General features: G+C 41.7%; 1 protein-coding gene across 5 annotated transcripts; it reads right to left on the reverse strand.

Annotated features, from left to right (window-relative positions):
- Positions 1-300: 300 nt before the first annotated feature.
- LOC133906402 (myb-related protein MYBAS2-like) lies at positions 301-1,770 on the reverse strand. Of its 5 annotated transcripts, none has more exons than XM_062348293.1 (3): positions 1,574-1,770; positions 1,148-1,277; positions 301-1,061 (listed from the first exon to the last, which is right to left on the reverse strand). In XM_062348293.1, the coding sequence occupies exons 2-3, from the start codon at positions 1,201-1,203 to the stop codon at positions 584-586; spliced, it is 534 nt and encodes a 177-aa protein (XP_062204277.1). In that variant the 5' UTR covers positions 1,204-1,277; positions 1,574-1,770; the 3' UTR covers positions 301-583. The 5 variants fall into 5 exon arrangements, with proteins under 5 accessions (XP_062204277.1, XP_062204275.1, XP_062204274.1 ...); XM_062348291.1 differs by having other exon boundaries at positions 1,465-1,770; XM_062348290.1 differs by having other exon boundaries at positions 1,407-1,770.
- Positions 1,771-20,694: the final 18,924 nt, after the last annotated feature.

Consider the following 20,694-nt stretch of genomic DNA (forward strand, 5'->3'; position numbering starts at 1 on the left):
GCAGTACTTTTACCCCGAGACTTAGTGGCTCCTGATAGGTAGGTCTTTTCTTTCCTAATCCCATGACTTGCAAGTTGCCAAGTTGGTACTATGGAAATATACATTGAGGTTGCAAATCTATCAGTGCACTAATTTGATTATGTCAATTGGCTTCTTTTTTGGTTGTTCTCTGCGTCAGGCCATGAACCGGCCCATCCACTTGTATAATGCATTCTTCACTGCTTTAGATAGATGGGTTAAAATTAGACCATATTTTCAACTAGATCGACTTAATCTTCACCTTACCTACAGCCTCTGGTCTCAACCTGTAAAATAATTCAAGTTAAAATCATCTAACCATATTACATTTATTCATGAACAACAGAAAATTCTCACTGAAGATAACTGATTATGTTGTGAATGCAGAGTACCCTTGCCCTTTCATACCCTAGAGTCAAGGACAAAGTGACATATGCTTGTCTTGCACACTAGATAGATGCATAGAAAACATGCGTAGAGCCATACTAAAGCATGTTTCTACAAAAGCACTTCACTTCTGCTGGGTAGATATATAACTTAGTAATCTGACCCAATATATGTGGCCTCAAAAACAGGGGCCAACTCCTTCACTATAAGCAAATTGTGGTGCCATTTTGATCTCATCATCCATCTTCCAGCAGGCCTCTGGGGGGCAATAGTAATCCCACGCAGCAGATGGCAGCAGTGGTCCGGAGAGGCTGCTGCATGTGTGATCCTTCCCTCCATCGAAATCCACCCCAGAGGGCGCCTCCGGTGCCTCAATTTCCATCCATATCTGATCCATGGGATATCCATCCATGTTGGGAGCGGTGCCCTTCAGGATGCTTGTGATGCAGCCACTGCCACAATGAAGCTCCTGTCCCTCCGTCCCAATGATTGATGGTGTATCTGGGCAGCAGGATTGGTAAGTCAGTGAAGATGAGGACGATGACGGCGACATGTTCCTCTTCCTCTCCTGTGCTTTCTTCCTCATGTGTGTCCTCCAGTAGTTCTTGATCTCATTGTCAGTACGCCCTGGCAAGCGACGTGCTATTCTGGACCACCTGTTGAGCAGAAATTATCAAACATATCACTTCAAGTATTAGAGAAAATTATCTTCATGTTATTTGGATCATCTTTTGGATCAAACCTGTTTCCCCACCGAGCATGAAGCTCGAGGATGAGGCGCTCTTCATGGGGAGACATGCGCCCACGCTTGAGGCCAGGGTGCAGGTAGTTGACCCACCGCAGGCGACAGCTCTTGCCTGTCCGATTGAGTCCTGCATGGAGATACAGAGGGGGGAAGCCAAAGCAAGAAGACGGTTAGAGCAGCTGATACTTCCTGTTGCGACTTCGCGCGAAAGACTTTCAATTCAGGTACCTAATTTTTGGATCCCCACCCCTCAAACCTGATACTTTGGCAATGAAATCCCAACGACGTTCACCGAACAGACGGACAGTGCATACCAGTTGCAGGTCCTCCTGCTCTGTCCATGGCCCCTTGCGTGCCTCTTCTCTTACTGTCACCATGTTGACCCTGCGATATGATGACAGTAAACTAGCGCTGTTCTCCTACCTTGTATCTGCTGGGAGCCGGTCTTCGTGCTCTTCTTCCTTAGTGTGCCTGTTGGCTCCAGTTTCAGGATGATATCCTTGATGAACTCCAGTCTGTTTGGAGGAAGAAGAAGAAGGATGAGGAGAAGGAGAAGAAGAGAAAACTAGTACAGGCAAGAGTGAGCCACTTTGTCCTGGTTGCCTACTGGTTTGGTGGCTTTTGCCTCTCATTTATAGGTAAGAGAGGGAGCTCTTGGGGGTCACGTGACATGGTGAGTGTGATTTGACGCTCCCTAAAGATCCTATATTCCATCATTTGGGTTGCCCTCAGATTCTAAATTTCTAACTGATAAAAGTAGCTTTCTATTGGCTCCATGCGGCGCATAATATATTGCAAATTCATAGGTGTGCGTGTTAGGACGTCCACTTTTTTGGTGTCTAGGATTTGTAGAAGTATATGCTTGCTTTATGCTTACAAACTACACATGCTGCTGTTAATCCTGGACATATTTCAAAATTTATGGTTTTTCTATGTCTTGTTCATAACTCTACTTGGAAGTTAGATTGGATTTGTTGAGAAATCATTGCATGCTCACCAACACTCTCAAACTATATTTTACTGAAGTTTAATATAGAATGTCACAATTATTCATTCTTGTCTAAGTTTCTTCATGTGTTAAGATAACTAAGTCATGCTTTTTAACTGCCTAATTACCTAATAATGGAGGACTGGACCGATATACAAAACACTGACCAGTCTAGTAAAAGAAACAAGTCATCAAGTATTTACTGGTTCAAGCCTCTGCCGGCTGGAAGCCTCTACGATACTGCTAGCCAGAATTTCCTACCTTTTATCATCTGTGTTACAGTAATATGATGTCCTGAAGGTATAGGCTGCTGCCTTTTGTTTTCTTTCTTTTTTCTTTTTCTATGGAATTCTTTTATGCTTCTTGAGAAAGAAAGGTTGCCGTGCTTATCAACTTTTTGATGCTTTGGCTGACCACTATGCATATTTTAACTATAAATAGCATTTTATTTCTGTTGATCAATCAGATGAGTTACAGACCATAATTAAACTGGATAGATACCTCATGCGCTTCATATACTAGATTTTTGCATTTTCTTTCCAAGAAAAGGACTATAATTCTGTCATGTTTGGAAGTATGATATTCAGGGCACCCAACCAAAAGGGCAGTCAACTACACATGATAGAATTTGTGAGCTTTAAAGTTTTGATGCTTTTCAAATTCCAATTTATAAATTCTCCTTTCATGTATCAGAATTCCATGGTAGTGTTATACATGAAATGTGTTTACCTTTCACATTTACCTACATTGGGCTGAATCCTGGAATTTGTGATGGATAATGGCCTGGGTTCCAATTGCGAAACTTGGCCGTAGATGTCTGAATATTTTTTTTGGAAAAGGGAGCTTTATTAATTTTGGTCATTACATCAGATGATATAATCATACCAGAATTTTCTCCTGACCTCTGATACTGAGATGCACGCAGCCACAATCTAACAAACAAGTGTGTTACATGAGACATATGATTAAGGTTCTAACAAGATGGAAACACATCTCCTTAGGCAAGGTTATTCGACTTAGGTTTGGATACGGAGTATAGACTGTTATCCAAACTGGGTAAAGATCTCCCTAGCCGCCCGCTCTAGCCATATACATGCTATAGTAACTATCTCGCGATGCTGCTACCGATGTAGTACAGACCACGACGGAGCCAATGTGTACAAGTAAAAATAACTTGTAAAGAAGAAACATAATTCTTCTTGTTAAAGACAATGTCATTCTTGCATAGCCATAGTGACCAACAAAATGTGGCTGCTGCCATTAGTATATAGCCTTTCAAGTTTTTACTAAAACTCTGAAGTTAGTTCCTAAGCATGTTTTGAACACTTTGCGGTTGGTAAAGATTTGATGCTACCTGAACTATTAGCCATACTGAACGTGCAAAACGAAAATCAAAGAAAAAGATGTTTAATTGTCTCAAGTTTGTGACAAAACAACACTTCTGATCTCCTAACCATTGCCTTTTCGTTAGGTTATCTTTTGTTAACAGAACCCCCTTTTTAAAATACCATAGGAAAATTTAATTAAAATACCATAGGAAAATTTAAATTTTTAATGGTAGCTTTAGATTCTATATTTTACTATTCTGGATTGGTTCATTTCCTTACATTGCAGCCTTGTACAGGGAGCTAACTATGAATTTTTTATATTCGTTTAAGCTCCATTTAAACACATCTCGGTCCATAAACAACGTGATGTTGGTGAGACGAGTCAACAGTTCATTCCATACGACTAATTTTGGGACATTCAAGTCCCACCTGAAAGAAACATTTGCGAGAGATGACTCCATCGCATTAGCTATTGAGTCTTGTTTGTTTCGCACTATGTTATATAGTGAAGGATATTGGAGTCTCAGTGGTGAGGTGCCTAACCAAGTGTCATCCCATAATCTAATTTTAGAACTGTCTTTTATATTAAAAAGACCATATCGGGATATGATACTTTATATTTTCATAAGTTTGGCCCAAAAGTGTGAATCACATGATTTTCCTTCAACTTGCGAAAGAGGTTTTATCCCATGTATTTATTTCATAGCAATTCTTACCATGTCCCATCCTCAGTTAGTAACTTGTATAATCACTTTCATATGAGAGAAGTATTTTGGATGTCAAGGTCATTTATCCCTAATCCACCCAAGTCTTTGGGTTCGCATAGGACTTTCCATTTCGTCAGACGGTATTTCTTTTTTGGCTATCGCTTTGCCAATAGAATATTGATTGAAAATAATCAATTTTTTTAGAATAAACCCCGCGTGGTATTTGGAAGAAATATATTAGGGCAAATTGCCAAAATACCACTAGTGAAATTCTAGTTTGCCAAAATGCCATTGAGCTATGTCAATGACAAGTGGGGTCTGGTCCCACAAATCATTGACACACTCAGTACGGTATTTTGGCAAAGTGTATATTCATTTATGGTATGATGATAATTGTCCCAAGATATTATATATGTGAGTAGGCTACTTAGAACTGAGTTTAGAAGTGCCAATCATCCGCCAATGGATTAGTACTTAGCCTTCCAACTGCCTTAGTTTTTAGTAACTTAGAATGCCTTGGTTTTAGTAACTTAGAATGAAAATTCCACTTTGTAGTCCATTAAACAGCTGGTGTATTCTATAATTTCAACTGGTTGATTACTATTTGGCAAATGGGTATCCTGGTAAAGTCTCCATCTAGTTTCTTCCGTATATTTTCTGTCCTGATGTCAAAAGCATTAGCCTTTCTGCCGGCCATTATCATTGGCACAGAAGACTCCATCCCTCCTTTTTTGTCAGCCATTATCACCAGCACAGAAAAAGATCTTACATGTTACAGCACAGGCAACCCAGCACACACCAACTACTGCATGAGTGCCTGCACAGCCCTGTCCTTGTAAAGGAGCGACCCTCTAGAGCTGCTTGAGCCAGATGAGAGAAAGCCTTTTTTTGTGTGTGAATCTGCAGTCCTCAGCTGACCTTAGTTTTGTACACTGGTTCATCATTTTTTCTGGCCGTACAGCTGAAACGATGTGCAATGTTTAAAAGCTTTGATCATCGTTTTGAATGTCGAGTGCTGTCAGGTCAACATATTCTCCATTATCTCCGACTGGAAATTTTCTTGAAATCGTGATTACTTGATCAAGAAAGGTTCTGACGCTGTGGCAGTCACTCATGTAGTTGTGCTATACCGCTGATATGAAGAATGACAACTGACCGGGATGGTAGGACATGCTGCTCCTTTTTTGCACGGCATAGTTTCATCCTTTACCATATCTAACAATCCTGGATCATCCCATTGTGAGTGGCTTCTCTTGTGCGACCCTCATCATCCATGCTGAAGTCTTCGTTTCATTCCATGCAGGCTTTTGCCTGCCTGCATGCGCAAGACCTTTCTGAAACAGCCACTTCTCCAGAACAGTCGGGTAGGGCCATAAGAAATTGTTCATCCCTGGGATCTAACTTCACCATTGCTGTGTGTAACATCGTTTGTTTTTGCTCTGAAGAGGCTTTCCTTAACAGAACAGAAATGATTTTTTTCTGATGTGAGGCTCAGCAGGAGAGGAGCACTGCCAAAAAGGCGTGGAGGAAGCTCTGATCTGGAGGCCACCGAGCTGCAGCCTGTGATGCCGTAGTCCACTTGGCCCTGAGGGTGGCCATGGTCTCTCAGGCTCTCTCACCTTTTTATCTTGGCATCTTACTTTTGGAGGGCTCCTCCCGATACACTACTGCAGCACTGTTCCATCCCACTACAAAGAAAGCCTTTATTTCTCCTCTGTTTTTATCGATCGTTTCTGCTTGTTGTTTTGCTGTGCTGGACCTCTCATCTGTCCCCATCACCTGCTGTGGTCTCCCACCTCTGCGATGAGGGAGGGGAGCCCCTCACCTGCTTCTTCTTCTTCTGGCAGTGGCGGCAGCGGCAGCAGCATGCACCGTCGTCAGGATTGGTCGGTTCATCATCGGTGCGGCGACGGTGGAGTTCTTCGATTCAGTGCCCATCGAGTGCTCTGTTGAAATCTATGCGTGTGCTGTGTGCAGCTGCAAGGCGATCCTTTCTTGACTTGGGTACGCTGCCTGCACAGGAATTTCTGATGTGCAAATGCACTGGAATCATCGGAGTAGCACGCATTGCAGTCGTCTAGAATTCACTGGTGCGTTTGGGGTAGATTTTACTACATTTTTGCATGTGCACTGTGCCGCGTGTTCTTCGTGTGTTGCACCGGTTGGCAATGACGAGTTAGGCAACTGTTCATCTTCTTTCTTTATCTGACACTGACTGTGCCCTTGCTTTGCCATGATTTTTTTCTGAGACTCTTGAGTGACCGACTGTTCTTGGCCACAAGGGTCACTGTGGTCATCAGTGTCCCTCAGACCCAGACTCCTTTCCCAGACCTCGCTCGTACGTGTTTCTTACTTTCTTGTGTGTGTGTGTGTGTGATCTCATTGATTGATCCTAATCTATCGACTTATCGTATAATATCGTGACTGACCGTTGGGCCCATGATATAATCTTACTCCTCTTGCAGCTGCTCATCGGTATCATATGCTGACATTTCTTTTCCCAGTCTTTGATTTGTAGGAGAGTTGTGCGTGCACTGTTCTCTTTTGACGAAATGCTTTCTTGTCAGGTTTTTTTTCTGATTTTTTTAATGAAAAACGGCAGGCATACTGCTCCCTGGAAAGGAAAAGTTATATTCTGATGACACTAAAGTTTTGTCCTTATTATGCCCTTTTTCTTTATTTATTCCTTCCGTCAGCTACAAGTCCACTTGTGTATGTTCACAGAAACGGAAGAATTAGGGTTCAAGTTATCTTGTATATATTCTTTGCTTAGGCTTGTTGCACTTATTTCCATCAGTCGCGATCTTCCTCAGCTGGATTCCCATAGCTTAAGGACTGTTGGTCGAGTTAGTGTCAAAGACTGTGATTACGTCGGAATCAATCAAATCTTTCAGAATCGGCTCAAAGCGTAACAAGCCGGAGCAAATTAGTGAAATGTGGGAAACCACCTTCTTCTTCTTTTTGCGAAGGAGAACCACTCTATGTGGTGTGTGTCAAGGCGTGAGAGAATGGCTTTAGTCATTATGATTTAAATTCTGGTGTCCATAATCTGTAAATGCACAATTGCTTTGTCTTTCCTTTGGGGAAGACTCAGGCACAAGGCCACGACATGGACGTGATGGCGTGTGGCACCTCCGGCCTCGCTAGCAAGTTTCATTGTTCATGGCCGCCCCGCCATGGGAGCGACGGCTCGATCGTCCTCACTGGATTTCTGTCAAAAATAAAAAGAAGATGCTGATCTGGGAAGCTTAGATTTCGATGGAGAGATGGAGTCGAATTAGGGGTTCCTGCTCGCAGTGGCGGACTCAGGATTCGCAGAATGGGTATTCAAACTTTCCCACAAAGTTTTTAAATCGATCATTTTCTTTTTCATTGTTCAAGGTTCTGCAATCTACGTTGCAAAAATACACAAGTCTCACATCTGGCCTAATAGATATCAATGGAAATTGAGGATTGGAGAAGGGGAATTGCCAAATTAGGGATCAAATCATCTCACCTGTTTAGGTACCTTTAGTACCTAGAGCTCATGCCTTCAAATATATTATCATCATGTAGTGATGTCATAAGTAGGGCTATCTAAAATGACAATGATGTTTCCTAGAGGGGGTAAATAGGTATTTATTTGAAATTTTAAACTTGTAGTGAAAACAGGGGTCGGAACTTCTGGGTTTATTCCGAAACCTCCGAATTCAGCTCAGAACTTTCGACTATACAAAGCAAAAATGAGATCTAGCTATGCCTAATGAGTTTTAGCTCAAACCAAAAGTTACCACGGATTCTAAGAAGTATTTTCAAGCTATTACAAGGATCACTTGTAGTCAAACAAGTACGAGCACATAGATCTAACAAAAATAAGTATGAAGGTCAATTATCTCAAGAACACAAAGAATAAGCAAACCAAGAGAGGAGACGTGTCGATTTATTTCTCGAAGTTTGGACCTCTACATCGAGATTCCTACGTATCCGTTGAGGAGCTCCCAATGGAGCTGAGTCTCTTTCAACCCAAATCCTCACCAAGGCAACATCAACGTGCCCCTTGGTTTACTCTTGATTTCTTCCCTTGCGGAGGTGAAATCAGAGCCTTCACAAACTTCTCGTGGCACAACACAAGCTTGGGGTGCTCGCTGGCGACTCTTAGCCGACTATGAGACCTTGATCTACAAGAGTAATAAATATAATCGAAGATTTGCTTGCTATGAACTCAAGCGTTCAAAGATGGAGTTTAATATACTTGCACTAATTTTTTCAATTTGTCAACCCAACTTACTTCTCTTCTCAAAACTCAAGCTAATTTATAGAGAGGAGAGCAAATATTGGCTGTGGGGATATTTCTCACGTGTGGAACAACAACACCCCAGCAAAGAGGGTGAGGGAGTATTTATATCCAACCCTTAAAAACTAGTCGTTATGCCCAAAAGTCAGTGTAACCCAGCGATCGGATTTAATCTGAAACATCCGGACAATCTAGAACTTCCGAGTTGAAGTGTTAATTCACCATAGAGAACCCCCGGTCGGATTTAATCCGGAACATTCGGTCAACCTGGAACTTCCGAGTTTGCTTAGTTAAAACGACAATAACTTTTTACTCCGACGTCCGATTTCGATGATTTTAGACTCAACAGAAAGCTTATTCAAAGGGCTACCTATCCCAATTGAAATCATGATCCAAGGACACCCAATATACGTGTCGTGACAAGTTTCTCTCAAGTTAGCACTTGGATAGATCATGTTTGAGCACTGAGACATAAACAAAACTATCGACATTGTATCTCTCTTAATAGTACGATATTTCTATACTCAAATTTAAATATAAAATCTATACCAATAGAAACACCCTCATGCCATTTTCTTTCTTCACCTTGAGGGGCACCAACGTCAAAGTCATTTTGCCATTGCGACTATTCACCCAATTAAGATTCATTGAGCACATTAGACCTATATCATTTATACCTTTGCTTTGAGTAATATCCACTTTGAATTTTGATTTGATGTTAATTAACTCATGAAGTTTAACCTCTTTTATATCTTCAAACCACTTAATGTCCTTCAAACATATGAAGTTCGATCTTTGCTCTTCACTCTGTATCTTCTTGGATTCTTTATGTGATTGATGCGAATCATCCATAGCTTTTCATGGTCTCACACAGTCCATTGGCGCAAAGCCTTCACTCACCCTTCACCATCACATTTTTCCTTCGACACCCAGCCCTTTGCTTGCCCTTCACCACCGGATGGTCCATCGCAGTTGAGCATCGCTTGCACTTCACTATCTTACCATAGACAACCACTTTGTATCCTGCATCTTCAATCTCATCACTTTGTTATTGTGATCATCATTCGATCTTTGGAAGCTCAATGAAGCTCTATTGATAGCTTCCCATGCACCAAGTATAGAAGTCTTCACTTTCTGCGTCATTTTTATTTGGTTCATCACCAAGGCATAAACCGCAAGCATCAAGCAAATAAATTGTCTAGTAAGTTTGTCTTGATCTTGCTCTTCTAACTTGGCATATTGAATATATCAATTCAACTTATATTTTTTATAGAATATAACACTAACTCACTCTCAAGCACAAAGCACATTTGTTAGTCTATAAAATCTAATTGATAACTTTATACCTTAAGTCACTTGATCTTCATAAGTAACTTTGTCTTCATTCTTATTGTCAATTTTCATATACAACCTAACCTTACTCACTCTCAAGCACATAGTAAATGTGTTAGTCCATAAAACTCAATTGATAATTTCATACCTTTAATTACTTGATCTCCATAAGTAACTTAGTCTTTATGCTTATTGTCAATATTCTCGAGTTTCTCTTTTATTTCATGAGCATCACCCAAGTATCACCTAGAGCTCATTCATCTCGATGCATCTCTATTGATCACACGGTATTTCTTAATAAATTCATGCTCTATCAATCATACATCACCTATGAAACATACTACAATTAATTCTCAACGTAATTGTTAGTCTATAGGTATTATCATCAATTATCAAAACTACATTTAGTGGCTAGATAAACCTTCACTATCACAATTGTATACCCCGAAGCAAAAAATACAAAATGTGTATAAGCTAATATGGGGCCAAATTTTGGCATACATGAACAACAGGTGCAGCTGGCCAGTTGTAGATGCAGAAGTAATAGAGATCATGCATTTTGTTAGCTGGTATATAGTCTTTACTTGTTAGCATAACATGCTTACTGCTACTAGCATCATGTTGATTGAATCTTTTACTAGGTTAGCCAAAGTGCCGAGTGCGTCGGGTCACTAGTTGGGCCGTCTGGGTCGTCAGCTCCTTGGCTGCTGCCGCTAGTCCTGCCTCCGCCCGCAAAGGCGCTCAAGCACAGATAAGCACGCCACCACGGCCACGCCGGTGTCCAACTCGTGCTCAGCGCTCATGGCTCGCAGACAAGCATGCCACTGTCAGCTGGTCCTGCCGCCTCTTGTTAGCACTTGGTGCCGCGCGTCCCTGCGGTAGTTGCGTGATGCGCCCCTACTTGGCCGGCTGGCCGCCTGCCACTATGCCACCTGTTCTTGTAGTCACTCGCTCACCTCGTCGATGTTGTTGGCTTGTCGCCCGCCAGCCAACCCTAGCCGCAACCCGTAGGGCGCTCTGCCAGAGGTCAGAGGAGAGATGAGATGAGGTCAGGACCGTCAGGTCTCACGGGAGTGGACCATAGGAAGAAGTTCGAGCGTTCGGCCTCATGGGCTCATGACCTGTGGGCTGGAGGACTCGCTTGAAACAGAATTTACCCCATCTCAATTTATACACACACACACACATATATATATATATATATATATATATATATATATATATATATATATATATATATATTACATATACTTAATTTTTAAAAAAAATAATAGGTATTCAACTGAATTACCCATGAAGTACAGTAGGTCCGCCCATGATTGCTGGTTTAATTAGTGCTTGCGGTAAAGTGGCTCCATTCTAAGCCACTGGTCTTTCTGCAATCTTCACCGTGGACTCCTGGCCTTCTCTCTTTCTTACCTTGGCTAAGGCTAGCCGTGGTTAGTGGCAGATACAAAAGAGCTAGGTAGGAAGGGCTCATCCACCTCTTCTTCGCACGCTTCTGCTCTCTTTTTTCTCTCCTTCTTTCATGGGCAAAAAAATTATTGGGATGAGGGTTTGTACTCACTGCTAGGGGTGGAAATGGATGGCAGAAAATCCGAATTATCCAATTCTGTATCCGTTAAAATGTGAATATGGATATTCGTATCCGTATTCGTTTCTGAAATGGATACTAAAATGGATATATCCGAATTCGTTTTCGAGATTCGGATTCAAATGTGGATATCCGAATTCGAGATATATCCGATTCGTATCCGTATCCGCCAACCAGGGAACTAAATTTTGCTAAAGTTTTAGAAATTTCAGATATGAACGAAATTCCAACCCAATCAAATTGGAACAATTTTCAGTCAAATTTCATCAAATTTCAGTTAAATTTGATCAAAAATTTAAATTTCCAACATGAATTTTGAACAAAATTTGTAAAATTCCGGCCCAATCAAAGTAGAACAAATTTCATTTGAATTTTATCAAATTTCAGTCAAATTTTTTCAAAAATTTAAATTTCTAACCTGAATTTCGAAGATCGAGTAGATATCCGAATGCGGATTCGTATTCGAACTATCCGATTCGTATTCGTATTCGAAGATATCTGGATCCGTATTCGTATTCAGATTAAAATGTAGTAAATCATACTATCCGAATTCGATTCCATGCGTATCCGATCCGTTTCCATCCCTACTCACTGCGAAGCAGTAGGGGAGCTCCAGCTCCGTTGGGTCCGCCGCTAGATATGATTGATGGGATGCTGTGCTTGCATGGACACCAGCCGTCCGATCGGCGCGAAAAAGATTGATGGTGATAATAATGACATGGATGGAAGGCAGCCAGCAAACGAGTTGCCCAGACGGAACACCCAGGAAAGTGACGCGCACCCACCGCCACGCTGACGTGTCAGTGACATGTGACGGGTAGAATGAGTGTTCAATATATGCTTTCTGTTGAAATAAATAAAAGTGCAAGATATTGCAAGCCTGGTACGTATTGCTTCATTGACATGTAACTTTTTCGTATGATGAAAACAATATCGTTTCTATGAAACCTTCATTCGTGAGAGTGAAATATTGAGGTAGTGCAAGATGAATGTTTAGACAATGGAATCGTATACTGACCTGTGACCTCTACATATAGAGATATACTCAGCCGATAATTATTAAATGTTTTTAGCTATAGGCTAGACAAAGTAGATGTAACAAATAGCCATAATTCACCAAAAAAGGCATAGATTGAGATGAGTAGCATCAAACACATCCTATTGCTAAATCTTCATTCATGATTTGCGAAAATCTCTATACCGGTTGTCACCAAAATGCGGCCAGCAAGACACATTATGTCTCGGCCTTCCTCTTTTTTTAGCAATGTCCAGAAACACATCTAAAATATTTTTCTGAATAACATCTCCATAGAAGAGTTAACTTTCATTTTATCTAAGACAGCATCATTCCAACTAGCCACAATGCCAAGAAAGGGCTCATGCCGCATAAAAATAAAAATCTTTTTAAACTTTACACCTATCCCATTTAGCAAAGATCTGAACATTATCTTAAAAAAAGATCCGAACAGATTGGACACAATAGGGTTGTAAGCCAAAAGATATCAGAACTGTTCTCAAAATAAATTTAGAAAAATGACAATAAAAAACAAATGTTAGGTAGTTTAAATTATTGTTAAAAAAACAACATTGCCTGCTTACCTCTGAGGAAATGGCAGAATTTTCAGACGCTCTGAGGAAGTGGCAGAATTTTCCAGACGAGCTGACCTGGGTCTCATCGACTTCTCTGTGAACGATGGTTTCAACTTGCAAGCCGAGAGCGAGTTGTCGGCCTACGGTTTTAAGCCTGCTGACATGCGCAGGTCTAGAGTCCAGGCCGTTGAGTTACCGGCCCATCTAGCCGTTAGCCTGCTCTGCCACGTGGGACCGGTGGTCTTCCTGACGTGTCAGGGCCCTCTGCAGTGGGAGGTAAAAAAAGAATTATTTTTGCGCGACTGGTCCCTTTCTTGAAAAAAAAGTCCGAAGACCGTCGACAGCATCTTAAAGTTTTTATCAAAAATTTATTTTCTCTAATTTGTTTGAAATTTTTTAAGATATAATGTTACATCTAAAAATCAGAGTTGCACAAATATTTTATCAATTTGAGTTACCAAACTCACGATAAAAATCTTTTAAGTTATAGTTTTTAATTTTGTGACTCTTTATGTGGCTCGTGGTTTTTTCCTTTGACAGTTTTGTAAGTTAGTTTCTGAGATTAAAAACAAGAGGTTTTTTTACTATAGAACGGCGAGCTCATCCTTTGTATGAAGCTTTGTTAATATCTCACCTTACAGTTTTAGTTGATGACTATGAGTAATTTATTCTTTTGATTTTTTTTATAAATCTTTAGACGATTATTTGGGTATAATATGCCTTCAAATAAAATGTTATCAACAACATTGCTCCCTACCTCTTGATTTTCAGACTTCTCTGTGAACATAGTGTCAACTTGCAAGCCGGGAGCGAGTTGTGGGCCTACGGTTTTATGCCTGCTGACATGCGCAGGTCTAGAGTCCAGGCCGTTGACTTTCAGGCCCATCTGGCTGTTAGCCTGCTCTGGTTGGCCTTGCTCTGCCACGTGGGACCGGCGGCCTTACTGACGTGTCAGGGCCCTCTGCCGTGGGCAGTAAAAAAGAGAATTATTTTTGCACGAATGGAGGTCAAATGGTTTGTTTGGTTCTTATCGAGTTCATTTTTCTCTAGATTATAAAACAATGTATCGCTTAGCAGCTACTGTTATGCATGATGAGCGAGATGCCGATATACGGCATGATCATTTCCTAACTTTTGTAACTGTTGCAGTTGCTGGCGGTCATATTGTACATCATGGTTAATGGAGTCCATGAGTTACAGTCCAAATAATAATAATAATCTCGTCTAAAGGTTACATCGAATAAGATGTTCCCAACATGCACCCCCATGTCATCCTGAAATATTAGTGAGGAAGTGAGACGAATTCTAGTGTGAAAATAATAGAAAGTGGTCGCAAATGATTATACATGGAAAGATTTAGTCTGGTTTTGCGATCTCTATCATACACATATATAAAATTGAAAGAACAATAATGTCATCTAAAGAGTGGGTGAATAGACGATTTTACAAAAAAATCGTCCCCTTTTACCGTTGGTCTAAACTTGCAGCGGAAAATAAACAAACGGATTTTTTATAAGTGAAAAACCTAAATATGTTAGGCTCAACTAGTGCATAATTACGTTAAATAAGTGTGAAAGTTACAATCCTAGGGTGACAAGAATTATTCAATTATAGTAAAAAATATGCAAGAAAAACTATAAATAAAAATCCTGAAAACATTGTTCATCTAGAGTATTCAGGTCAATTTGGATACTCCGGGTTATACAATATCCGGAACCTCCAATTGATTTGGAATATCCGGGTTCTGTACAGAATGAGCTTGAAACTGATATTAAAGAACGGCTAAAGAGTTCTAGCTCAAACTAAATGAAGTCGTGTGTTCCAAGTGATGATTCTAAGTAGATTCACGACAAACCTACAATCGAATACACACGAATAATTAGATCGAACAAAATGCACAAATATTAAACAAGAATACAAGAACAAGGAAACAAGAGAGGAGACACAATATTTGTTTTCCGAAGTTCGGACACCTCCTCTAGAGGTTCCTACATCTCCGTTGAGGGGCTCGGTCACACTTGAGCCGGGTCTCTCTCAACTATTTTCCTTTTCAAGCTCGATCACACTTGAGCTTGACTTTCACTCTTGATTTCTTCTCTTGGGGAGGTAAAATCGAAGTCTTTACAAACTTTTCGCGGCACACAACAACCTTGGTTGCTCGACGGTGACGCCTAGCCGCCTAGGAGCTCAAAGCTCCAAGAGTAACAAACACGACGATGAACTTTTTGTCGATGAACTCGAGTGCTCAAGAATGGATTTTAGCTCACTTGCACTCAATCTTCCAATCTCTCAATCCAACTCACTTTTTTTTCTTAAATCTCACACTAAAATGGAGTGAGAGGGAGTTCTTTTAGCTTTGGCTTTGAGTATTTCATGGGAAGCATCAGCAGCAACCAAAGGAGGGGATGAGGGTGTATAAATACCTAACCCCAAAAACTAGCCATTACACAACTTTTTGTACTGCTTCGGAGTATCCGGATCAACTTGGAGTCTTTAGGTTAGCACTAGAACAGATAAATCGAGAGCCCTGGCCGGAGCTCATCCCGAAGACTCCGGCCAACCCGGAGTATCCGGGTGAAACATTTAGACCATAACAGACCACCCGGCTTGGAACCTTACCCGGAGACTCCAAACAACCCGGAGTATCCGGGTCAACCTGGAGTATCTGAGTTCAACAGAACTGTCTTGAAAAACGGCGATAACTTTTGTCCGATTTTAAACTCTATGGAAAGCTTATTCAGAGGGCTACACATCTCAACTGAATTCATGACTTCAAACACATTGGATCAAATTAGGAACACTCTGAAACCAAATTCAGACACTTCCACACTTTTCGCACCGGGATTTTTGAAAAGAACTCTCACTTAGGTTTGTTTAAAAACTCTTGAGCACTGAGACATGACAATTAGCTCTACGTTGTATCCCTCTTTATAGTGCGGCATACCTATACTCAAATTCAAATATAAAGCTCGTTTGAACCAAATTAAACATTTGAATACCTTGAAGTACCACTTCTTTCATTCAAATCTTTAGGGTTGTCAACTTACATATATTTTTCACTTAATCTCTTTTTGATTATTTATATGATTGATGTGAATTACTCATAGCTTCTCATGGTCTCACACGATCCATTGGCACAAACTCTTCACTCGCTCTTCACCACCGTCATGGTCCTTCGACACCAAGTTATTTGCTTGTCCTTCACCACCGGATGGTAGATCGCAGCCGAGTCTTGCTTACCCTTCACTGTCTTGCCATAGAAAACCACTTTGTATTTGACATCTTCAATAAATTCACTTTATCATATATAGAGTCTAATCTTATTCTTCACTCTTAGCAAATAGAATATCTCAACTTAACTCATGACTTCTTATGAATTATAACCCTAACTCACTCTCAAGCACAAAGCACATGGGTTAATTCATAAAACCTAATTGATAATATCATACCTTTAGTTACTTGATCTCCAAAAGAAACTTAGTCTTCAAGTTTATTACCAATTTTATTGAGCTTCTCCTTCTCCTCATGAGCATCACTAAGAGCTCAATGACAATGATGCATTTCTTTTGTTCTCATGGTATTTTAAATCCATAATTTATCACTTATGCATCTTCTATAAAATAACCTAATAACAATTCTTAACACAATCGTTAGTCTATAGATATTGTCATCACTTATCCAAGTATAACCTAGAGCTCATTAATCTTGATGTATTTTCAATCTCCCCATTCACTTAGAGCTCGTGCATATCTCTCTACATACATCACCTTTGGAACAACCTACTAACAATTCTAAATAATATTGTTAGTCTATAGGTTTTATTATTAATTACTAAAATTATATATAAGGTCTAGATACACTTTAAAAATTACTCGCATCTGGTCAAACTTTGGTAGTGCTAGTTTGGGCAAATTATAACCGGTGATTCGTCGTCCCCATAGCCTAAGAATGTACTCTCCCATCTTACTGGTATATGGAATCCTCGACACCTGCATAATGCAACAATATCTCAAACGTTCAAAGATACTTCCACAGTGTTTTCATCTACCATATCATAGCATATTCTGCCTCAATCACCCTCGCAGAAGATACAACATGTACTCGCAAATAACCATATATAGGCGCATGAGAGAGATTGGTGAGAGAGTGCTGGGAAATATGGAGAGTGTATAATTTATGCTTGCAAATATAACACCTAGCATATCTGACACTTACCCCCATCTTCCTCTCTGTAGAATCTTTCAAAGTCTTGCCAAACTTTGGAAGTATAGAGCCGGTGCTTACTGATACATGTGCACTTGTAGAGCCTGACGATGGAGGTGTTACTGCATTATCTGCATGTGAACTAACCGGAGGTTCATCGTTGGGTCCATCATCACCTGCAACATTGGTATTATAATCATGATCACCGGTATCTATGATCAATGTTGAATGCCAAAAAAATACAAATATTCATAGTTAGAAATAATCAAATAATAAAACGTTAACAGGCTGTTCCCAGCCTTTTAACCCCTTATACCCGTATGCCCCGCATGCCATCCGTGTCCCACGTGCTAGGCCCACGCGCAAAGGCTACAGCCGACCGAGGCGTGCCTGCTGGGCCATGCCTTGCCCGCCGAGCGGGTGCGCCGGGGTTGTGCTGTGCCGGGCCGGCTATGCCTCCTGGGCCTACGTATGCCCGAGCTGTGTCGTGCCCGTGCCTACCCGGGCTAGGCCATGCCCATGCCGGCCCGAAATGTCCAGGTTGGGCCGTGCCGACCTGCCGTACCACGCGCTCGGCCCAGGGTCTCGTGCCGTGTCGGCTCGACCCGTCTAGGCTCAAGTCGGGTCGTACTTGGACCGTGTCTACAGTATCGTGCTTCGGACTGACCTAATAGACACGGCCTATTTACACTTGTTTAGCCAGTTCTAACCCGCAACGTTGCCAGGCTTACTTGCGATGCATCACCTTCTTGCCAAAATTCTTAGTGATATGTTGGCAACAACAATCGTAGCTAAAATTTTGGTAGATCTAGTCTGGACACGGATAAATAAACCCCAAACAGATAGAAGTAGAACTATTGCCTATGGCAAAAATCTGCAAATAGGTTTATTTTACCACGTGGCTTGGTGCCATCTTCGCTCAACAAATCTTGTTCATGAATTGTGGAAGCCAAGAGTATATAAATTTCATAGAAACTTCTCATGCTACACCATAGAAATATCGTCCACATCGATCTGTTATGACATCAAAACGAATTGAAAAATGAAGTTCAGGTCTCAGTGAAAGCTTGACAAAAATATAAATTATTCCGGTGGAAAAACAAAAATGTAAATGGAACAAGCGATTATCATATTTTCAAACGTTATGTTTCAGCCCAAATCCTGAACATGCAGCCCATAAGCCCGTTAAACTGATCTGGATCGTTGGATGGAGTCGAGCCCTAACATTAAAAGAACCGGAAGGCCCAAACATATCTGGATCCGTTAAAAGTTCTCAAACGTGGGCTGCAACTTCGTCTCTACGACCACTTCTTTTTGGCCCAGCTAGACATGTACGCTTGCGCTCGCATCATCGCAGGGCCATGGCTGATGGAACGCTGGCTGGAGTTGCAGCGGCGAGAGGCGGCCGGTCGCCGCCGCGGCGGTGGCAATGGCCGATGGCGGCAGTTTCACTCCACGGCACGGATCCGGCAGGAATCCGATGGAAAGATAGAGGATTTGGTTAATCTGAGCATATTCACTTTTTTTTTCTTAGCATGAGTTGAGAACGTGTCATCTCCTTTTTTTTATTGTAGGGAAAAGTACATTTTACTACCTAAACTATTCCGTTTGCCCACCTAACCATGCATACAAATTCGTCTCCATTAACTCCACCGAACTGTTTAGACTGGGTCATTTCACGTCCTTAAGGAAATTTCTCTTTTCTGTTTCTCCTACAAATTCGGTTTTAACTTCAAATTTTGTGATATGATAGATGACATCATAGCCTATGCTAAAAAAATTAATATAAGAATTTATGATTGTATTCATGCATTTTCATATCTCAAGGGTTAAGCAAGTATCAGATGTTCCTGGCCTAGCAGAACGAAAATCAAGAAAAATTCTTAAAAAAATTTTGTATGTAGATTTTTTCGCCGCGACCAGAACATTCAAGCCGTTTTAGAACAACAATGCATGTGGCCGGCCAGGATAGCGAAACTAAACAAGTGGCCACTGGATGCCATATTGGATCTGCCAAGGAAGTCTCGCTGGCAGTAGACAAATCTATCAAATCTCTACTACTTAAAAAGTACGTGGTGATTTTCGTACTAGACATGACGTCACGCCTCTCCCTCTCCTTCCCTCTATACTGATAGGTGGTCCCACCCTAAATCATGCACAACAAAACGCCCGCCCTCCTCGCATCGCATGTATGTGCTCCTCATCCGCGCTCCAACCGCCTGTGCCTATGCTATGCCCCCTTCATAGGCATTTCTCCACTTGGATCCTCCCATTCCTCCTCGTGAGCCTTGCCTCCCTCCTCCCCGCTTCCCCACCTCGCCCTCCACCCCCGCCCGCCTACGCCTCGCTGCTGCCACAACGACACCCTTCTCCACCTGACGTTCCTCCTCCCTGCTCGCTCTCTCCCTCCAATCATCACATACCGCTGCGGCTGGCATGAGACGGAGCGGCGCGGATCCTGCCGGGGTGGTGCCCGATCGGGATGACGACAAGCGGGGCAGGTGATTTCGACAGCGGTGGGGTGGATCAGAGCCCCAGTCGGCCGCCCCTCCCCCGCTATAGAGCCGGCGCCCTCCACCCTCCACTGTAAGCTCCTCCCCCCATCCCCAAAACCCTAGCTCTCTTAGAATTCCTCATATTTGGTCTGACCTGATGCGGTGCGTGTGCTAGATCTGAAGGAGATCACGTCGGTGATCGATTTCGGGTCGCTGTCCAAGGAGGTCCGCCGGATCTCCCGCGTCGTATGCTTCACCACCGTACTCCGCCGTTGTACACCTCACCGTTGTACTCCGCCGCCGCCTCGCCCCGCGGGACATCTCCTCCTTTCTCGCCTTCACTCGGCGTCCGACCCTTACACCTTCCTCGCCTTCTCTCTCTTTCTTTCTTACCGCTGCTGTTGTATATCATCACTAGAATCACCCTAGGCAGACTAGACTAGACTTGACTAGAGCAGCTAGAGAGTTTGGTGGTCACGAGTAGTGCTGCAATTGCAACCATGAAATTGCTTGGAGGATGTTACTGTTGCTTGCTACCAAGATATGGCTGTGTCACAATTGGATATGCTTGTACTAGGCTGTGCATATTTGATTCACAACTTAGCTCTGGTTCAAGAAGCGCATAGGTAGGATTTGCATGGCGCTGTATGTGATTTCCCCCCTTATACGTTGAGATCCAATTCTGGTTGAAGATGCGCAAAGAGATTAATGCATCTAGGCATCATATATGGTCTTAATTTCCATTATATGTATAGGAATGCAAAATCACAGTAGATGCACCAAATTGATCTAGCGGCAACATTTTCTGTTTGAGTACAGTCTTGCTAGCACCTAGCCAGCTTTACTATTAAAAGATTTATCCAGACAGGACGATGATTATTATGCTTTGATTGAAATGAATTGGCAAACTGTACATGATGAATAATTGACCCCTTATAACATGCTCAAAGTGATAATATCATATAAATCCCTAGGTATTAAGTGTTAACAAACAGTTATTGAGCATAACATGTGCTTGCTCATTGTAGGATAAT

This window comes from Phragmites australis, chromosome 23 (assembly GCF_958298935.1).
Source record: "Phragmites australis chromosome 23, lpPhrAust1.1, whole genome shotgun sequence".
NCBI classification, from domain to species: Eukaryota; Viridiplantae; Streptophyta; class Magnoliopsida; order Poales; family Poaceae; genus Phragmites; species Phragmites australis.